The 22,193-nt window shown below is 35.2% G+C and overlaps 1 protein-coding gene across 2 annotated transcripts in view; it reads left to right on the top strand.

The window, feature by feature from the left end:
* Mlh1 (DNA mismatch repair ATPase Mlh1) overlaps positions 1-19,902 on the top strand; it is a 426,615-nt gene extending 406,713 nt beyond the window's left edge. Inside the window, exons 15-17 of one of the 2 annotated variants that reach the window (XM_090408883.1) lie at positions 2,582-2,746; positions 7,849-8,061; positions 19,747-19,902. In XM_090408883.1, coding sequence (XP_090265009.1) covers positions 2,582-2,746; positions 7,849-8,061; positions 19,747-19,902 — 534 coding nt within the window. Of the gene's footprint in view, positions 1-2,581; positions 2,747-7,845; positions 8,062-19,746 lie in introns of both variants that reach the window. The other variant, XM_090408882.1, reaches the window with a different exon arrangement.
* The last annotated feature ends 2,291 nt before the right edge of the window (positions 19,903-22,193 follow it).

The following is a 22,193-nucleotide window of genomic DNA, read 5'->3' as shown; positions in this document are numbered from 1 at the left end:
ATGAGATATCAAACTAATAGTTCTATAATTCTTGCACACCTTCATATCACCTTTCTTATGTAGTGGTATGAAAACTTCTTCCAGTCTCTAGGCCATGATCCTGTCTCCCATATTTTTGTAATCAGTCTATGAAACACTCTTATCCCTCCATCCTCTGTAGCTTTAATTAACTCTGCTGTGATTTCATCTGCACCTGGGGCCTTATTGCTGTTAAGCTGCTTAACTGCTCTTTCAACTTCATGCCTAAGTGGAGTCAGTTCCAAATCAAAATTTTCTTGGTGAGAGAGCTCCACATTTTCTTTATCCACTCTGCTGTACAGTTCCTCACAGTATTCTTTCCATCTGTTTTTGATTTCCAACTCTTCTGTTAGTAATGATCCATTCCTGTCTTTGATGACATTCAATTTAGGCTTAAACTTGTGCTTTAAGTCACGAACTAAATAAAACATCCTTTTATAATCATGCGTTCTCATCTGGAACTCGATTTCTTCACATTTATTAGTATAAAACTTTTCCTTGTCCTGCTTGATGGCTCTTCTGACTTCTCTATGTAATCTCTTGTATTTTTCAGTCCCTGTGTTTCTTTGTTTTTCCAACTACTTTCTTTTGATTAGTTCCCATGTTGAATCTCATATCCATGGGTCTCTTGGTCTTCTTATTTGGCCGAGATACTTCTTTGCTGTATCCTGTATTATCACTTGACTCCTTTCCAAAGCATTTTTGGTGAGTTCTCCTCATTGGTCTCCAAAAAATCATCCAACCGAGTTGATGTTTCTTCTGTGAATCCATTAGGAATTACTCTAATATCCAATCTAGTGGGATGTGTCTGACCTGGAAGTTTTCAGAGTCTTAGTCTTACTTTGGCTCTTACTAGCTGATGGTCTGTACCACAATTTGCTCCAGGACAAGTATGTACATCAGATATGCTTGTCTTCCACCGCTGGAGAGCCAGGATGTAATCAATCTGGTGCCTTGACCTATCAATGTTAGATGTCCAAGTATAGGTCCATCATGGATGTTATGGTTGGTAATAACTAATCTGTTAGCATGGGCAAATTCCAACAGTCTTTCACCATGGGTGTTACGTTCACCCAGACCAAACATGCCACACTCCGGCCTGACTCTCATACACTTTCCCACTTTTGCATTCAACTCCCCTAAGATGTACAGTATGTCTCTCCTTGGTAGGCAGTCCAAAACAGTTTGTAAGTTTTCATAGAATTCCTCACTCTCTTCTTCAGGCCTATCCATGTGGGGTGCATAAACTACCACAATTGATACATTGGTAGGCTGAGCCTTAAGTCTAATAGAGAGTATCCTATCATTAATGGGATTATAACCAAGAAGGCTTCTTGCCTGAGCTGTCTTCAGTATCACAGCTACCCCATGATGTTTTGAGTCACCACCTGAGTAAATAACTTGAAGTGACCTTCTCCATTCCATCTGGTCTCTGTAATTCCCAGGATGTCTATTCTTGATTCTAGGGCGAAAATTTTATACTAATAAAAATGTATATGTACTGTAAATCCATTTTATGTTATGTATTAGTTGTCATGTCTTACATTCCTATATGTAACATTAATACCCATGAACATTCCTTATTTTGTGCTTATGAAAAAAAAGTATTTCAGTTGGTATTTAAAACGTTTTTTATTAATTATTTTATATTAATGGAAATTTTACTGTGTGTTAGGATGAAAAAAATTGGTTTAATATACAAAGTGCACCAGTATAGATAGGTGTTTTTTATGTTATCTATTTCAAGCTTTACTGGGCCTATTTCTACACTAACTGGAAATCAATCAAGTTCCATTCAGCTTTAACTGAAATAAATCACATGATTAATGATTGCAATAAACTTTACACTTATCTCTTTATAAGAAGGATATCTTCTCTCAGTCTTCCATTTTTTACTTTTAATTTTTGTCCAGTCTTCATATATTGAAGACATACAAACAGTACTAACATTACAAAACTTTTGACAGCTCATACAAAATCACAGTTCAGCTTTAATAACTAATTAAGTAAATTTATTTTATATCTAAGCAAGAGTTTAGTAGCCAAAGATAAAAACATTTCAAAATGTCTTGTGTGACATACAAAAATAAGCATGTTTAAATAACTACTTTTATAAAATGCCATATTAGTAACTCCTTAACTTTAAATAAATTCATTTTACATTTTTAATTTGTGGAATATCTAAATTTTAATACATATATTCTTCACCATAATGCAAATTTAATTTTCAAAAAATTTTCTATAACATCTGACTCTCAATTTTGAACATTGTGATATCCTTAATTTGCAGACACTGAATAATGCTGCACAACTCAACCTATGACCCTGTTTTTTGCCAACTGATAGTATGGCCATATCAGGAAATATCCAAATACTCTCTTCACTTAGATGAATACCCCAGCTCCTAGTGTGCAGTCTGTTTTCATGTGTAATGTGCTGTTATCTTATGTTTTAAATACCTCATAATTTATAAATGCATTACACAAAGTTTTCATTTACATAAATTCAAATTTTTGTTCAGGTGTTATTTCAATAATTTTTATGTAGCAAAACTGTCTTTTAGCCTCCAGCTCCAATCTGTGATTTGGCTATGTTAGCATTGAACAGTGAAGAAAGTGGATGGACAGAAAATGATGGGCCCAAAGATGAACTAGCAAAGTACATTCAAGAATTTCTGAAATCAAAAGCAGAAATGCTAGAGGATTATTTTTCCTTTGAAATTGATAAGGTTTGAAGTGATTTTTATTTATTTTCTTATTATACACAATATAATTGGATGCTGATCATTGGTTTTAGTTTGAATACTCAGTATCCAATTTTAAAAAAATAAATCCTTATTCCATTTTGATCTGAAAAAGAAAAAAAAATGACATTCTCTCTGAATTTGAATTACATTAATTATTTTTACAGCTTAGTTTTTCCAGATGTTATAGTGCATCTAATGAAATCTAAAAATTTATTTTAGGCAAAATACTAAATATAACTACTTATTAACATATAATAATTTGATATCAATAAGTTATTGAAAAGAACATGTAATTTAGTAGACCAGTATGACATTTAATATTGATCAGTAGCCTCTTTTATAATTAAAGAAAATCAGGGGAATAGTAGTTGCCAGTTTGTTGGAGCAGTGCCCATGAAAGTACCTAAAATAATTTTTTTTAAAAAAGAGTCTAAAAAAGAAAAAAAAAAGCATAATGCAGAAACAGAGTGGCTGAATGAGAAAGTGAATGGATGGAGAGAGAGAGAGAGAGAGAGTCATCTGTTAGGTGGAATTGCCTCTTGTATACAATTAAGAATTCTCAAGGGGATTTTGGGATCCAGCATCCCAAATGTGACAACATTATTCCAAGGTTGATCAAATTTGGGATTTATAAAGTGTTGTAAATCAAACAAGTGTTTTTGAATGAAACAAATGCAGTCTTTTGGAGACTGAGAAGGCTTTAATGCAATATGTTCTCAGGAAAAGTTGCATGTAAAACTCTCCCCAATAAGGAATGAAAATTGGAAAATTATCAGTGGAGGGGAGCAAAGCAAGATCTTTCTTCTGAGTAATAAGACAGGACTATGTTTTGATAGCATTTAAATTTAGTAAGTTTCCTTCACCTCACTTGAAATTGGTGAGAAGATCAGTTGAAGACACTGATGAGAGAAGATATTGTAGCCTGAATCATTTGAGTGCATGCTATAATCATATCACACATTAGATTTCAGACCATTGTAATGAACTGAATTTTTAACATTGTATTTTTAACTAGTAGAGTTGGTAATGGTTTAATAACATTTTTAAGCAGTCACACACTGAGTTAGCTCAGCATTAGCAACACCCACCTAACATGTTGATCTGCTTCTCTGGACAATCATGGCTTGCAGACACCTAGGAACAGATTCCACAAGGTGTCGAACATTCTCCATGCATAATTTGACCTATGTCTGCTGCAGCAACTTTGTCAGTTCATACTCATTCTGTGGAGGAGGAGGATCAGCATTTCTCACACCCTGTTCTAGCATCTGACACATGTTCAATTGGTTTACAGTCAGGAGTGTTTGGGAGCCAAGGCAATGTGATGAATTTGTTGTCATGTTCAGTAATTGTATGAGCCCGATGACAAAATGCATTGTCCTGTTGAAAGATGCCACTGTGGTCAGGATAAACCTCCTGCAGATGGAGATGGTTGGCTAACAGTTCCTGTAGCAGTCACCATTCATTGTTTGTAGAATGATAACCAATGGACCTAGAGTGTGCCAGAAAAAAGCTCCTCAGACCATAACACCGCTTCCATCAGCTTGTTGAACGCCAACTGCACAACTAGAGGTTGGGCTTCATACTGTTTACATACAAACTTGGCCATCAGCATGGTGCAGCAGGAAATGGGACTCATCACACCAGATGACCTTCTTTCATCTGTCAAGGGTACATTGCTGATGTTCCTTGGCCCATGCGACCTGTTGTTTGCAATACCTGGCCATCATCATCATCATCATGGGTACTCTTGTTGTGGAACCCTAGGTGTAGCAATGTACAGTGCATGTGGAAATGGGTCAAACTGCCCTACTGTACTGGTTGGGTGAGCTGTGTGAATGTTGTGTTGGATCGTCTTTCCTGCCTTTTGATCCGCCATCTTGCTTTAACGGTGTTCTTATTAAGGTTAATTAATTGTATATTGATTACTAATCCGAATATAGGGAAATTTCTATTATACTGCACCACCCTGTATTCAGATTAGTCTATGCAAAATAGTGTAATCAAATATTAATTAACTTTAGCAGTCTAATGTTTATATATAGGCTGAATTTTACATTAACATTTTAGGTTCCCGCTAGGTCTGATAATTTTATGAACGGTGCAGTGGAAAAGAATCAGGCTAACAACAAATTGAAATCAATAAAACAAAACATTTAATGCAAGGTTATATAATATATACATAAGCATACTTTGGATACAAGATAATGCAAAATTAACTCAGTTCAACTACACATAACATTCACTTAATTTTTGGTATTAAACACTGAGCTTCAAAATCTAATTTCTCCCTAATAGGCAAAGATAGTTCTAAAGTTCTTTACCACTGAAATTCACAGCAAATATTTTTACAATAGTATTCTTTATCTATCCCTTAGTCAGAAATCACATAGCTCAGTCAAGAGATAGCTATCACCTTAAGGGGGGGAGGGAAGACTATTAACCTTCTAGCTTCGGCTAATGTCAGCATAAACACCACAGTTAATGTTAGGATTTAACAGAAGGAGGTAATTTCTTATAACTTCACTCTAAAATGCTATAAAGTACAACTGTTCTTATCGGAATAAATCTTTGCACATATTATTCACTGAGGCACACTTAAAACTTTAGTTAATTATCACACTGGAGCTACACATTTCAAAAGTAATCTTCTTTAAATTAACGTAATCTTTAATTTCAGCACATCACATAGGCAGACACACTTGCACTAGAAAATCTACATATTCCCCATATACTACTTTACAATAGAATCAGCTTTCTACTAATCTTCCTTGAAAGCTCTGGAATACAACATTAACTTCAGAATTCCATATCAATATTCTGAGTTGGCAATTTACATTTCGGTCCTTTGTAATCTGATCACAGCACTTTTTGTACTACAGCCTCTTATTTAACTCCGTGCTGCCAATAAATTATTTCCTCATCTCTATTGTACTGTTCTCAGTGCCATTACTGTGCTGAGTGCTCCAATTGTACTCAGTTCCCTAGTTCTAGTGCTGACTCTGCCGACCAACTGCTACTCACTGCTCCTGTTTACTCTCGCTTTCCGGTTATATATTTTCACTCCGTTTTCCCGCCCAAACTTGTTCTCACCGTCTCGCTCATACCAATTCCATCTCACATTCCATAACTCACGCACTACACACTCGCACCTTCTATTTTTAACTCCGTCTCCATGACAACAATTAGAGCAGTACATAAGCATTACATAACATTATACCTTTATATACAGAAACTAAATAAAAGGATATTTTTCAATTCAAATAATATATAATTAAATATGATGAACACAAATTCTTCTACTATTAATATAGGAATAAATAAAATAATCTGAACATTATTTTTATACAGAGTCCTTTCCATCATTAATACATATCCTAGATTAAATAATTAAATAAAAAAACTCAAAGATAATTATATGAATAATAGTTCATAATAAGAGATTTACATTAAATAATATCTACAAATGTAGCCTTTGATATGGTGGATTATGTTGGATTCTGAAGGGAGTATTAATAATTTTAATTTCTCTTCATTCAGAATCCAACAGTTGCATGTCATTGCTGAGATACTAGTCATGAGACCCAGTGCTCAATTCTAGCATCAAATACGCATGGCTGACCAATGTGAGTGCTTCTGCTGGATGCCTGTTCATGGTTAATCCAGTGCTGGTACACCATTGATACAGTAGTATGGAAGCAACCAACAAGTGTGGTTCTTTTCGAAATACTGACATCAGACCTTCAGATCCCAACTATCTGCCCAAATGGGCTTATGTTACCACATTTCCCCATTACTAGCAAACATTTACTAATTACATACAGAAGATAGGTGTGTGCCTATTTATAATAGCTACATGTGATGTTGATATTGTGTGGTACTTTGTTATAGTGCCAAATATATAAATCAGGGGTGGGGGGGGTTCCTGATGCAAAGCTAACTGAGTGTGTGTGTGTCAGTTGTGCATGCATATATGTATATGCACACCATAAATAAAGCATTTATTTATGTGACTTATGCAAACAAAAATTGCATGTTTAACAACTGTAACAACACTAATGTGGGGTAAGTTTAGCCTACAACCTCTTTCTGTGTTCAATTTGATCAATAAATTTAATGTAATAGGTTTACCATTCTTCTTTCACTGGAAGCAACAGTACCCTTACTTTGATTTTTATCTGCCATTACTAACAACAATAAACTAATAGTTATAAGCAGTTTATAATCCAAAACAAAATACTGAGAAAGGCAGCAAACAACTTGTCATAAACTATGTCATACTTACATCAGCAGACCTTCAGCCGTTGGGCTGAAGGTCTGCTGATGTAAGCCTCCCAAATTTGGGGCAGTCGCATACAACCAAATTTGTTGAGGTTTGGAGAATTTCTTAGGGCTGAGGTATACCAGGTCCCTTGCAGTTGTAAACTGTCTTACTTTGGCCAAACAGGCAGGACAGTGAATATCAGAATTTCTGAATACAAGGACTACATCCGGTTTCACAATTACAGCCATTCTAGTCTTGCAGACCATGCTCTGGATACACGCCACAGAATACAATGGAAAAAAGCTACAGTAATACACCGTAGCAAATACAAATTTGAAAGATTATTTATGGAATCAGCCTCAGCCCTAAGAAATTCTCCAAACCTCAACAAATTTGGTTGTATGCAACTGCCCCAAATTTGGGAGGCTAACATCAGCAGACCTTCAGCCCAACGGCCAAGAACACCTACTTAGTCTGCTAGAGGGCACCATCAGGACTTTTAGGAGAACAATAGCTTCATCTCTTCATTCCCAGTTACTGTGTTGTAGTGCCTACGTGCACGTACCTTTTTTTGTAAGTTCCTTTAGAAGATAGATGGCAACGTGACGTTGCCGAAATATTGGAAAATATATATTAAAGTATAATTTAATTTATATCCTTAGCTACGTTGTTCAATTCCTTAAGTGTTTTAATAAGATTTTTATTGTTCCATTAAGATTATTATTGTACTAAACTGCTGAGATTAATTTAATTGTTGTTAAAAATATTTTATGACTAGAAAGGCCTTTATATATATTATATATTTAATTTTAATTAGCAGGGAAACTTAAAAACTCTTCCACTGCTGTTAGATGATTATGTTCCTTATTTGGGAGGTTTGCCTATGTACCTACTTCGTTTAGCTACTGAAGTTGAGTGGGATAAAGAGGAAGACTGCTTTGATACGTTCTGCAGAGAGACAGGAAGGTTTTTTGCTTTCCCCATTAACGACTACGAAGATAAACAATCAGAATATTATAAACAATTGAAAAAGGTTAGTATATTAATGATAATTTTACCCCACAAAAAAATCGAAAATCACTTACTGTGGAGGCCTACAATCTATTTCAGGCCTCCAGTAAGTGTTGTCTCACATCTGATAATGAAACTCGTCTAATGCCTTAAAGACTTAGATATTCATGTCATTGTATAATTCAAATGCACACCCCTTTTCGTTATAAAGTAAAGCAGTGGTTCTCAAAGGGTGCGCCAGGGCACACTGGTGTGCCCTAGAAGATTTCTGGGTGCACCCTGTGGTATTCCAGAGAAATATGTGTGTCCAGTTATAAAAATAAATATAGTTACTCTATTATACCTTTTCATTACGGATATACCTCTCTTTTTGTCAATGCATCATTATTATGTTAATTAACAGCCGTTTTTTTTGCAAAGAGAACAAGAATATGGTTTATTCTTGTTGTGTATATTATTTATTTTAAAAGTGTTGGAAGTGGATGTTATGTGCATATTACTTATTTTCAGATAAATACATGCAAATAAAATGGATAGATTTCTCAAAAAGAAGCGTGATATTGAAGAATCAGATTCTGGAAGTGAGCAAAAGTTAAGTGCAAGTAAGAAAGCAAAATCGTGGCCTACTCGCAAATATAATGAAAGTTATTTAAGCTTTGGTTTCACTTGGACCGGAAATGAAGATCATCCTTTGCCGCTATGTTTAGCATGTGGGTGTAAAATGGTAAATGAATCATTGCTTTCTAGTAAATTGAGTAAACATTTCCAAACTATACACTCTAATTTACAAGATAAATCTATAAGTTTTTTCAAGAGATTGTCTGAACAGCAAACAAAAGCGGCAAATTCTTTTAAAAGTATAATGACTATTTCTGATAAAGCTCAAATCGCTTCTTATCAAGTCTCAGAACTGATAGCAAAAAATATGAAAAATCATACTTTAGGTGAGTCACTTATTTTGCCTGCATGCAAAAAAATGGTCATGACAATGATAGGAAATGAAGCAGCAATGAAAATAAGCAAGATTCCTCTGTCCAACGATACAGTTCACAGGTGTATTATAGAAGTGTCTTCTGATATCGAGAAAAATGTATACAGTAATAAACTTCGGTATTCAAATTTTGCATTGCAAGTTGATGAGTCAACAGACATTACCAACAAGGCGCAACTCTGATATCGAGAAAAATGTATACAGTAATAAACTTCGGTATTCAAATTTTGCATTGCAAGTTGATGAGTCAACAGACATTACCAACAAGGCGCAACTCTTAGCATTCATCCGTTTTATTAATGAAGATCAAATAGTAAATCAGTTTCTTTTTTGCAAAGAATTAAGTGTGTCTACATAAGGTGAGGACATTTCTAACATTTTGAATAGATCTTGATAAACGGTAGTCAACATGGAAGTCGTGTGTAGGCATTTGTACAGATGCCTACACACGACTTCCATGCCTACATTTGTACAGATGGAGCCCCTTCCGTGGTAGGCTATGTTAAGGGCCTTACATCTTTTGTAAAAAAACAAAATGAGAGTGTTATCATAACTCACTGCTTTCTTCATAGGGAGGCCTTGATGGCAAAAACATTGGGAGAAAAATTAAGAGAAGTTTTAGATCATGTTGTTCGGATGGTAAACTTTATTAAAACAAGACCTGTCAAATCGTGTTTATTCGAAAAGCTTTGTATCGATATGGATTCACAACACAGACGGCTGCTTTTACATACTGAGGTGAGGTGGCTGTCAAGGGGGGGAAGTATTTACCCGTGTACACAAGCTATGACAAGAACTTCTTGCCGTTTTTTGAAGAGATGAAACAATTACATTTTTGTAACCTCCTTCGGTGCGAATTTTGAATTGCCAGGTTACAGTGTTTGACTGATATATTTCAGCAGCTCAATATTTTGAATACTAGCATGCAAGGGAAAGAAGAAAATATTCTCACATCCACTGACAAAATGAAAGCATTTCAGAGAAAACTACAGATTTGGAAAAGAAAAGCTGTTGAAGGTAATTTGGAAATGTTTCCATTGGTAAGGTAACACTTGCATAAATGAAACACTTCCAATAATAGTTGAACATTTAACAAGTTTAGAAGAAAAATTGAGTTCTTATTTTCCATCACTTAACACTGAACAATACGATTGGATTAGAAACCCATTTATGATAACTTCAAGTGATTTTGGTTTAACATTAACAGAAGAAGAACTGGCAGCTATATCCACTGATCGTGGATTGATGATTAAACATAAGGAATTGTCTCTTGAAGCCTTTTGGATTTCTATAAAAGAAGAATAAGTGTCAATATCTAAAAAAGCTTGGAACATTTGACTACAATTTTCAACATCATATTTATGTGAATTAGGATTTTTTACCCTCACCACAATTAAATGTAAAAAGAGAGGAACTCTTCAATGTATTGACGAGGAAATGAGAGTTTGCCTTTCAAATATATGCCCAAACATTGAAGCAATCGCTAGGACACATCAGGCTCATGTTTCTTATAAACACAAGAATGAATAAACTTAAGGTATGTTTCATTTTATTTATTTTTTATCGCATTATTTTTTTCTGTAATATTTGACTTAATTATTATAACATATTTCTCAGAAATTTGTATATAGTGCGCCTACAATTATTTGTAGGATTTTAAATGCGCCCCGACTTCAAAAAGTTTGAGAACCACTGAAGTAAAGATACTATTTAATTGGCTACCCTGGCTGGTGAATGTATTACTTAAATATTTATTACATAAGTACCTTTAAATACCCATCATATGACAAAATAAAAAATCTGCTGGTGATTGTCTTCTCTTATCTGGAATGAAATGTTCTGGAAACTACCATTGGAAGCCTCAATTCTGAATATTGAATTGAGAAACAAATTTAGTATTTAATTGAGCAGTTTTCCTGTTCATGAGAGTCCACTGTGTGTATATCAGTGGATTCTCACCATAGAGAATTCAAACAGATCAAAGGAATAGATTTGTTATAGTAGAAGATTGCTATAGCAAATTTCCTTTAAAATGTGCGTTATTGGCAGCTTCTAAGATAGTTGGTTATAATAAATTTGATATAATGGTGTTTACTTTAGTGATCATCTTATAAAAGAAAGGATATGTATATTTTTATGTGTGTAAAACAAAAAAAAAAAGTGTTTCTTCTATATGTATGATAAATTAAGAATTTTGAAAAATTTAGAATTGGATGTTCTGATGATATAATCTTACTGACTATACCTAATCTTAATCTATATAATCTTAAAAAATGTAATATATAATCTTATAAGATATCTACATGATTACTAAATGCATTGTAATGCAACAGAAAAGAAAAATATGAAGACATCAACAGAAAAAACTAAAACCATGAGAGCTGCTAGAGAATCCATGAGAGGTAAATTAGAAGGAAAATATTTGACTCGAGTAAGACAAAATATTTAGAAATACAGTGTTGCACAAAAAAACAGCACTGAACAACTACAATGATATATGTTATGGAGTAAATGGGTTTATTAACAAAGAAATATATGTTTACACCTGATGATATGTACATCCACAAATCTTGATGGAATCTTGGTCAAATAAAGTACTAACAATGGTAGATTATGTGCTTGAAATAGGCACCTTGTCTTTCAAGACAGAGTTCATAATGCATGCAAAAGTTCTTTGTCATTTTAGAGAACACGGGTTGGGGCATCTGCTGGAAATAATTTTATCCCTTGGTTCATCAAGGTTTGAAGGTCATGGCAGAATATCCATTCCTTCAATATATACCCCAAATGAAGGCATCAACTGATGTGCGATCAGGAGACTTTGAAGGGTACAGGAATTCTGTAAACCTCGAAATGAAGCTCCTGGGGAAGTGTTCTGATAAATAGGCTCTAGAACCATGTGATGCGTGACAAATTCTCTGTCCTGTTGGAATACCTGTGCACAAAATGGAATATTTTTTTCCAAGCCACATCTTATTCAAATCCTGGGTGAACGGAACCAACACATTCTCAATGTAGCGTTCGCTATTCAAGGTTATAGTTAAGGTCATGTAAACAGACAAGCCCTGTAGGTTTGTCTGTTTACATGACCTCTTAGATGGAAATGTGCTGTTCTAGAACCAGACATTATGGAGGAAGGATGGTTCTTCATAGACATTGACCAGCACATGTGCACAGGATTCTATGTAGTGACCACCCTGTTATCCAAAGTTTTACTGCTGTTCAGCATTGACTGCATTTCGTAGATTGCAACACTTGCTCCAGCACACACACACGCACACACACCATGTTGTTATATTTAATATTTAATTATTATGGTTTATCTCCTTTACTTAACTATCTCCTGAATAATTTGTGCTATCTCAGCAGTGCCTATAATGTGTCTGCCTGTGCCTTGCTATTATATACTTCAGCCCCTTAGATTATCACGTACATGAGTCTGATCTACAAAGGGATTGTCTCGAGGTTAAGCCAGCTCCTTGGTAACAAAGCTTCTGAGGTTAACTTCTCTTAAAGTTCTGGGAAAATTTGTTTCTTCCGCTGCGCCACCCAGAACCCTTAGATTGGAAAAACTTCTTAGTCAAGAAGTGAACCTTCAGATATGCACATGGTTAATCTAATCTAATCTATTTCTATACTAAGTTATTGATCATCAATACCTTCTATAATCAATTATGTTTGCAGTTGTGATTGATCTTAATTAACAATTATCTCCCACTTAGATCCGAATAATTTATGAGTGGTGCATCGGATTCTTAGACACAGGCAACCAAATTAATAAGAGCAAAAGGTTTTTTTAACATAATGATCATCATACAGAATAAAGAACTTTCAATTATCACTGTACTACTAGATTACAAAGTAAAATTAATCAATATACATCACACAGTAATTGATACTACAAAAACATTATGTTCAAAGATTCACAGCTTGCATTCTTAGATTATAAAACCAATAATGACTTTTAGGTGTTAATCAAGCTGTCTGGATTAGGCATCTCTATAGCTCTTAAACATAGCTGGCAATCAACACAAGTACAATTATAATGCACAGCACATACTGCTCACCGACTACAATTAAAATATCACAGTTCTGTCTAAATTTTAGATAGAGTCTCAAAACTTTATGAAGGTCTAGGATTTTTAAGTTACAATTACTTTCCTCTCACACATTACTTGATTAAAGGTTTACTATACCAAACTTGAGGATTCCTCATGCTTGTCCTTTCGATTCTTGGATTCCTTTCCTTCCAAACATTTTCTTCCCTCTATGTTAAGGCCGAAATTCCTGTCAGCTTAGGTTGGTACTCACAGAATCTGCATACCGATCATCTATGCCTAGAATATTCTTAGCGCAAGGCGATTCTGCATCCATAAGGCACGATACATGGCCACTTTCCAGGAGTTCCCATTGCTTCGAAAATCCTCTATTTGTTCATCGTAGGGTTTGGAATCTGCGATCCCTTTAATCACAACCCAACACCTCCGACTTCTGCCACTGAGAGTGAACAGAGACTCCAGACAAAACGTTGAAAAGTCCCTTGGAGGGGTTTTCCAGCCCTTTTATATCAACCCCTACTGGGACTCCTTGTAACCCTAAATTTTCACCTGACCTCTACTCTTTTGTACTCGTGGGTCTTGCCATTTTGTAGCGTCTTCCCCGAAAGCTTAGGTCGCCATGTGCCGTATGCGTACGTGACCGCTTGAGGCAACTTACTAATCCGGTGTCTTGCCCGCGTACTTTGACCTTATAATCTCAGTTGGTTATATGTAATTTACACAGTAATTCTTTTATATCAATTCTAACAGAAAATATGTATATAACAAATTCATTGTCTAACATATAATTCAGTAGATATTTTACACCGGAATATTCACAAGTTATACACTAATTACGGTATCCAATATCTGTCAGGCTATATACAATTTATACTAAAATATAAGCATATCCTTTTCAAGGTTTTAACTTGTCAAATTATGAATGAAACATTCCTTGGTGAATTGTATTCTTTAAAATTTATCTACTATTAACAGTTCGTGGTCTCCCTTTGCATTGCAGCAGAACACTGCCGGTAAGTCGGAACCTCTCGATCAAGGCAATGATGTTGATTCTCGTAGACAGGCTTATACGTTGGTTATGCATTATTAAAACACTTAAGGAATAGAACAACGTAGTTAAGGATATAAATTAAATTAAACTTTAATAAATACTTTCCGATATTTTGGCAACGTCACGTTGCCATTTTCTAAAGGAACTTACAAAAAAGTTACATGCACGTAGGCACTACAACACAGAAACTGGGAATGAAGAGATGAAGCTATTGTTCTCCTAACAGTCCTGATGGTGCCCTCTAGCAGGCTAAGTAGTTCTTGTTCTTGGCCATTGGGCTGAAGGTCTGCAGATGTAGGCCTCCAAAATTTGGGGCAGTCGGATACAACCAAATTTGTTGAGGTTTGGAGAATTTCTTAGGGCTGAGGCTGATTCCATAAAGAGTCTTTCAAATTTGTATTTGCTACGGTGTATCACTGTAGCTTTCTTCCACCGTATTCTTGGCGTGTATCCAGAGCATGGTCCGCAAGCCCAGAATGACTGTATTTGTGAAAATTATGTAGTCCTTGTACTACATCTGTTTTCACAAATACAGTCATTCTGGGCTTGCGGACCATGCTCTGGATACACGCCACAGAATACGGTGGAAGAAAGCTACAGTGCTTTCTTTCAGTAAGTTCCTTTAGAAAATGGCAACATGACGTTGCCGAAATATCGGAAAATATTTATTAAAGTTTAATTTAATTTATATCCTTAACTACGTTGTTCTATTCCTTAAGTGTTTTAACAAGGCAATGATGACACTATTGCTTGGGGTATGCTTACAGAAATGATGAACAAAATGCTCACAAACATGTTGCAGGCTTGGACTATTTGCTCTACCAACTCTGTATGAACAAAAATAATGCTCAACAATAAATGACTTTTCTTCCGATGTCGACACAATTGCTATGGCTAAATGTAATGGCGTAGACTCTACATATACTCTTCTATTAATGTACATGCAGCTGAACAGCTTATCTCATATTGCTTGTACTTTGTACTGAAGAGAGTGTCGAAATTATTACTTTTTTTTTTCCTCCCACAATACCGTCTAACTAACTCTGGCATCACAAAATGACACGGGCATTATAAGGACTTCTATATCCACAATTTTTTAAATAACCTTCAGAACATTTTACCACCTGAATGATCTTTATTGTCTTGTGACTTCCTGTACATTTTTCCTATGGCTTTTATATTTAGTTACTATGAGATAACTTCTTACGTTGCTTCCCTATATTTTTAAAGTGTCAAAAATGACTTTACTGATGTCAGGAGTTGTCAAGGATTTTCCAGGGATGTCCACTTTGTTTATTGAGAAGCAGCACAACTTAGCTTCTTTTTTAAAAATTTTAAACATTCTGTTCTTCTCACTGTGAAACTGAAATTCTATTTTGCTCAAACCTAAATGGTGAATGCTTTGTATTTCTTAATATAATAAATTTAGTTTAATCCTTTATCCAAGTGTGAGCAAACAAAGTTTGTGCCTGAAAGTATCTTCAGGACTGAGGTAGGCTTGCTCCACCGGGCAACTCGTTGCAAAGGTGGAGCAAGTTCACAACACTCCTATCTCAGTATCTCCCTTTTGCATTTCTTATTTCCTGTATACTCTTGTATTCTAAACTAGTTTGACTGTCAACAGTAAAATAATCAATAAGATTTTTATTTAAAATACAATTTTATTTAATTCTGATCATAAAAACAAACTTATATTATAGCCTACCAGTTTCGCCAGCAGACTGTCTGGCTTTTTCAAGACATTTATGAAAAGACATAAAAACTAGTAAATGCAAATTGAAAGGAACATAAAAAACGTTGTAAACCAACTGGTAGCTAAGGTTACATGTTCGCGTGACAGAGAGGACTTATTGTTCTTATTCATTATCACGCATGCGTGTTTGTTGTAAACGTGTAATGTGATTACTGGCTAGCTGTAGTTCAGCTTGATTAAGAGAGAGAGGATAAGGTTTTTCCACGAACTGTTTAGAATTACACCCTGATTTCTGTCGAGGTTTCTGCCGGTTATTGAGACTATTGTGGCTTCCTTGAATAAACGATGTCTGTAGTCATCATCGAGATATGGCATGGAGCTATTTTGCCACTCTATTGCGTGGTTAGATGTACAGAAATGATGTGCTAAGCCAGAAGAGATACTTCTGTTGTGGTTTACATCACCAACATGTTCTGTTTGTCTGATTTCTAAACTCCCTGAAGTTTGTCCTATGTAGGCAAGACCACGGGAGCAGAGAATGTAATATACTCCAGGATATTTGTAGAAAGGTACCTTATCTTTTGGGGATCCTAAAACTTGTCTGATGCTGGTAGTTGGTTTGAAGACCACTCTGATGTTGTAGGCTCTTAGTATTCTTGCTATTTGATAAGAAATTGACTTGATGAAAGGGATCACTACAGTAGAAATGTGCCGGGAGTGTGATTCTTCTTGTCTGGGGCTGTCACTGTATAGATATTTTTTTTATCATGTTTTGAGGATATCCATTTTGTGATAATGTGTTGGCTATTAGTGAGAGTTCAGTCTGAGTATCCTCCTCGTCTGATATAAACTTTCTGGCCCTATATTTCAACATGTGGATAATGCTCAGTTTGTGTGTCTTGTGATGGTTTGAAGTATAATGAAGATATCTTCCAGTATCTGGGCTTTCTGTAAATAGATAATTTGACACAGTTTGATTGTATCTTTATCAAAATGTCTAAAAAATGCAGTTGGTTGTTGTTTTCCATTTCCAGAGTGAATTTTATCTTGTTATGTATTGAGTTGATTTTATCCACAAACAATTTTAGGTTTTCTAATGTCTTGCCATATAATGAAGATATCGTCAACATATCTCCACCATGTAGATGGTCTGGGGGAAATTGTGGAGAGAATTTCTTTTTCAAGTTTTTCCATGAAAAGGTCTGCACAAGATGGTGATAGTGGCCTTCTAATTGTTGGTATATGGTGTTGTTAACCTTATGTTAACCTAATGTTGTTAAATTAGATTGAAGGCAATGTCTAAACATCTGTGCGATGTCTAGAGGAAAAAGATCTTGGATGATGTTTATTACCTCTTTTACTGGTACATTGGTGAAAAGGGATACAACATCTAGACTGGCTAGCATGTCTGTTGGTGCAATCTTAATGGCTTGGAGTTTATTTACAAAATGTTGACTATTCTTGGTATAGGATTCTGTTGATCTTATTTTATTATTTAATAAGTTTGCAAGATGCTTTGCCAAAAGGTAGGTTGGTGATGATCTTCCATTAATGATTGGACGGAGAGGTAAATCCTGTTTATGTATTTTAGGTGTCCCATATATAGTCTTGGAGTGATCGGATGTGAGGATTTTAGTGTTCTCTTCACTTCTTCTGGCCAAAAGTTATAATTTCTGATTAGTTGGTTTGTTTCATGATGATTTTTTATTGTGGGGTCTCTGTCTAGGATCTTATAAGTGGAGTTGTCTGAAAGTAAAACATTGAACTTATCATAATAATCTTTAGAGTTATGAATAACTGTAGAATTTCCCTCATCAGCCTTTGTAATAATGATATCTTTGTTTTTCTTCAAGTTGAGAATTGCCTTTCTATCATAAGGAGACATGTTGAGAACAGGTTGTTTGGCTTTGGCTAGGATTATCGTACTTTTGAATCTAATAGTGTTGGCTACGTGTTGCGGTAGTGGATATAGGCCTTTTTCAATTCCACACATGAAATCCATTTTAGGAATGTGTTTGGGTGTAATCGAAAAGTTAAAACCTTTTTTGAGAATGTCAGATTCATTTTTTGTGAGACTGTGATTTGACAAATTAAAAATCACTTTGTTGTCTGGAAGGTTGTTTTGTGTCTGATATTTTTTCTTGTAAAGTTCATTGAATTTCCTAATTTGTTTGGTCTTGCCTACATAGGATAAACTTCACAGAGTTGAGAAATCAGACAAAAAGAACATGTTGGTGATGTAAACCACAACAGAAATATCTCTTCCGGCTTAGCACATCATTTCTGTACGTTTAACCACACAATAGAGTGGCAAAACAGCTCCATGCCATATCTCGATGATGATGACTACAGGCATCGTTTATTCAAGGAAGCCACAATAGTCTCAATAACCAGCAGAAACCTCAACAGAAATCAGGGTGTGATTCTAAACAGTTCGTGGAAAAACCTTATCCTCTCTCTCTTAATTAAACTGAACTACAGCTAGCCAGTAATCACATTACACGTTTACAACAAACACTCATGCGTGATAATGAATAAGAACAATAAGTCCTCTCTGTCATGCAAACGTGTAACCTTAGCTACTAGTTAGTTTACAATGTTTTTTTTATGTCCCTTACAATTTGCCTTACAATTTCCTTACAATTTGCATTTACTAGTTTTTATGTCTTTTCATAAACGCCTTGAAAAAGCCAGACAGTCTGCTGGCGAAACTGGTAGGCTATAATATAAGTTTGTTTTTATGGTCAGCATTAAATAAAATTGTATTTTAATTATGAATGACCAAATATGTTTAGTTTAAAGACTTTTATTTCTTGTGTGTTATGTTTCAGTGTGAATTGGTGCACATCTTTATGTTGGGAGCCAGTAATGGAATAGTCCATAACCTAACAAAAATCTAACAGGTGCTCAGTATTATTATTATTATTAGCTCTGTCTTCAAACTTTCCCAGAACATTTTTGTATATTTGTAACTCATTTCTTTATCTACTGTTTAGGTATCCAACAAGAACCTTCTTGTCTGTTTTGTCAATTTCCCTCTTTATTGACTCAAATAATTCCTCTTTTTTTTGCTGCTTGTACCTTCAATGGAGTAACATAAGCAACTTGCATTTTCTAATTTCCCCTATTTTTGAAATTTGTCCACATTGCTCACCATTTAAAATGGCATGTTTAATGTTAAATATGAAATTAACAAAACAAAATATATTAGTATAGGCTTTATGTATTTAATTTCTGTATTTCCAATTCTATGTTCTACATTTATCATACCATCAAACTATGCAATGCATAAGAGAAGGACTAAATTGATTGGATGGGAAAGTGAGGCCTGAGCCTCTGAGAACTTCTGGAACTTAAGCTCCTGAAAGCTTACTGTTGAGGAAGGACAAAAAAAATCTTGTTACCACATTTATTGCTGATACGTTTATGGGAACTTCTTGCAGGAGAACCAGTCCACGGGAGAAATTATTTCCACACTTATTATATCAACTGGTTCCTATAAGTCTGATATGTGAGTGACTGCAGTTGGTGAAAAATAATTCTGATAATTTTTAATGAGCATTGGACATTGCCCCCCCCCCCTCAAAAAAAAGAAGCAAAACTGTCATTTAATGACTAAAGGACCTTCATGCCTGTGTATAATTATTGTTCCCATATATAAAATAAAATTGTTACTCTTCTGTGTCTTCAGTGATAGTGAATGTGGATTTTAACTTTATTACTAAGCATGTCACATTACTAAGATTTCAGTGTGCAATCTCATAAAGAATAAGAAAAGTAAGTTTAATGATTTAGATGTCAGGTTATCAAAGTCCCTCTTTATTGAGATTTTATATAACAAGACATTTTTTGACTTTCCAAATTCATCATATATATTGTATATTCTATGTAATTAATGAATAATCTTTTTACAGACTGGCACAGATGCTTCATGGAAGTGGATTGTAGAACATGTGCTGTACAAATCCTTCAAGTCTACTTTGTTACCTCCTTGCCATTTTGAAGGAGACAAAACAGTTCTGCAGATAGCTAATTTACCAGATTTGTATAAAGTGTTTGAAAGATGCTAAAGATGTATTTATTTCCATAGTTAATAAATTATTTTTTAATATTTAAAGGTACCTATGACATAACTATAAATAAATTACACAATAACCACAGTAATTAACTTTAATGAAATGAAAGTACAGATATTTCGTACTGAAAACAGTACAGTACGAAATATCTGTAAATATCTGAAAACAGTAACAGTACATCATCAGTGCATAGAAACAAGCAAATAAAAAGTGGGAATACAAGGTACATACAACAATCAGTTGCATGTGCTAGAAATTAATATATTTGTAAATAATAAAACTATTTTTGATGTTTACATATAACGAGAATCTGGGAAGGAGAGAGAGATAATCATTTCGATTCAGGTTTGGCTGATGTAAAAGGGCTTCACAACTCTTTGTGAAAAAAGGCATTCATATTTAAAACTGCTTCTATGGAGAAAGACAAGCTTCATCCCACTGGATACTGTGTTCAGTGTCAATACTATGTTGTTCCAGACCAGACCTTTGAGGTTTTATGTATTCAATATAATAATCATGTTCAGTAAGTCTTTTTTCCACAGAATGGCCTCTCTGCCCAAAGTATGTTAAATTACATTCACAAAGTGTCTGGTAAACACCAACTAATGATAGAGGTGACATTTTGTCTTTTGTAGATGGTAACAGGTGAGAAATTTTGTTGAAATAAGGTCGTACTTCACAATTCTACCAATAGGCTCAGAGATACCAGAAATATAAGGGATTGGAACATAGGAGTCATTTATCAGGGTGCTTAAGGGTCAAAGCTGTATAACTGAGAGGAGACTTCCACATAGCCTTTAAAGGGATGTGGAGAACCGACCAGGGCTTCTGATCTAATGTCCAATCCTCACCTTCTCGTGGTGCATCCTGTTGGGTATCTACCTGGATACTGAACGAAAGAAGATGGGCTGGCAATTTGGTATTTAGCTGACCAAATTGTATTCTTATTGGCCTAAACCAATATACAACATGATAAAATTTCATGTCGGCTGGGTTGTCGCCTGGTTAAACAAGGACCCCGTTGTTTTCGCCAGGGAACCAGGGCAAACAGCGAAACGTCAGCTACTGGAATAAATCTGAAAACACACCCCCAACTCAACATCACCAGAGTTAAAGATCGTTACCATCAACATAAGAATCCTGAATGGCAAAGAAATGGAGCTAGCTAAGGAATTAGATAAGTACCAGATCGACATAATAGGGGTGACTGAAATAAAAAAGACAAAAACTGGCGAGATCTTTCTGAGCAATAAATTCAAAATGTTATATTCAGGCAATGACAATCAAGGAAAAGAAGGAGTAGCCATAGTATTCAACACAAAATACAAGGCTAATCTTCTTGAATGGCAGGCAGTCTCAAGTAGAGTGATGTGGGCAAATATCAGAATAGGGAATTGGACAATGAGACTTATTTGTGCCTATGGTCTCACTGAAGGTTCTACTAAGAAGTGGACGAATTTTTTGATACTTTAGAGAAAGCAACTGACACAATGAAAAGTTGGTCCTTGTTGGGGATCTAAATAGCAGAGTAGGAAATGATTGTCAGACATACAAAATATTTTCGGAAAATTTAGAGAAAAGAGCAATGCTAATAATAATGGCAAATACCTGTTGGATTTCTGCTCAGAACATGGAATGGTTATTACTAACACCATTTTCGAACAAAAATGTGCACAAATTCACATGGAGAGAAGAGGCAAGGACTAAGAAAAGTCTCATTGACTGTGTTATTATTGACAGTGATGTTTTCTCCCTGGTGCAGGTCACCAGAGTGTACAGAGGATTTGAAATTGGAAATGATCACTATTTAGTCTTGAGCAGGATAAAATTGAATTTCATATTGAAAAGAATAACATGTAAGAAAGTTTTAAAGGAATAAAAGTTGAGCAGCTCTCAGATGTCAACTAACAAAAGAGATTGGACAAGTTTATTCCTACAAACAATAATCTGTACATGAGAACATGCATAATGAAATATATTATCACATGATGGGATTTTTTTAGTTTCATGAAGCTGATGTTGGTGGCAATGGTGGCCTCATATTTCGTGGTGGAGGAGGAGGTGCTGGTCTCATACTTCTAGGTGGAGATGGAGGTCCATGACCAGGAAATGGAGTCTTGCCTAGTGGATGACCAAATGGAGGTGGGCGAGGTCCAAAACCTATTCCAGGTGGTGGAGGCATGCCAGGGGTTCCAAATGTTGGAGGTATTCCTGGAGGAGGTCCCATAGGTGGTGGAGGTGGGGCAGGTGGTCTAGGAGCTGTACTGCTAGACTCCGATATTGTT

The sequence above is a fragment of the Typopeltis vanoorti genome, chromosome 19 (assembly GCF_054136105.1).
Source record: "Typopeltis vanoorti isolate ZY-2024b chromosome 19, IOZ_Tvanoo_1.0, whole genome shotgun sequence".
Taxonomy (NCBI): Eukaryota; Metazoa; Arthropoda; class Arachnida; order Uropygi; family Thelyphonidae; genus Typopeltis; species Typopeltis vanoorti.
This window is presented reverse-complemented; position numbering and strand designations above follow the sequence as displayed.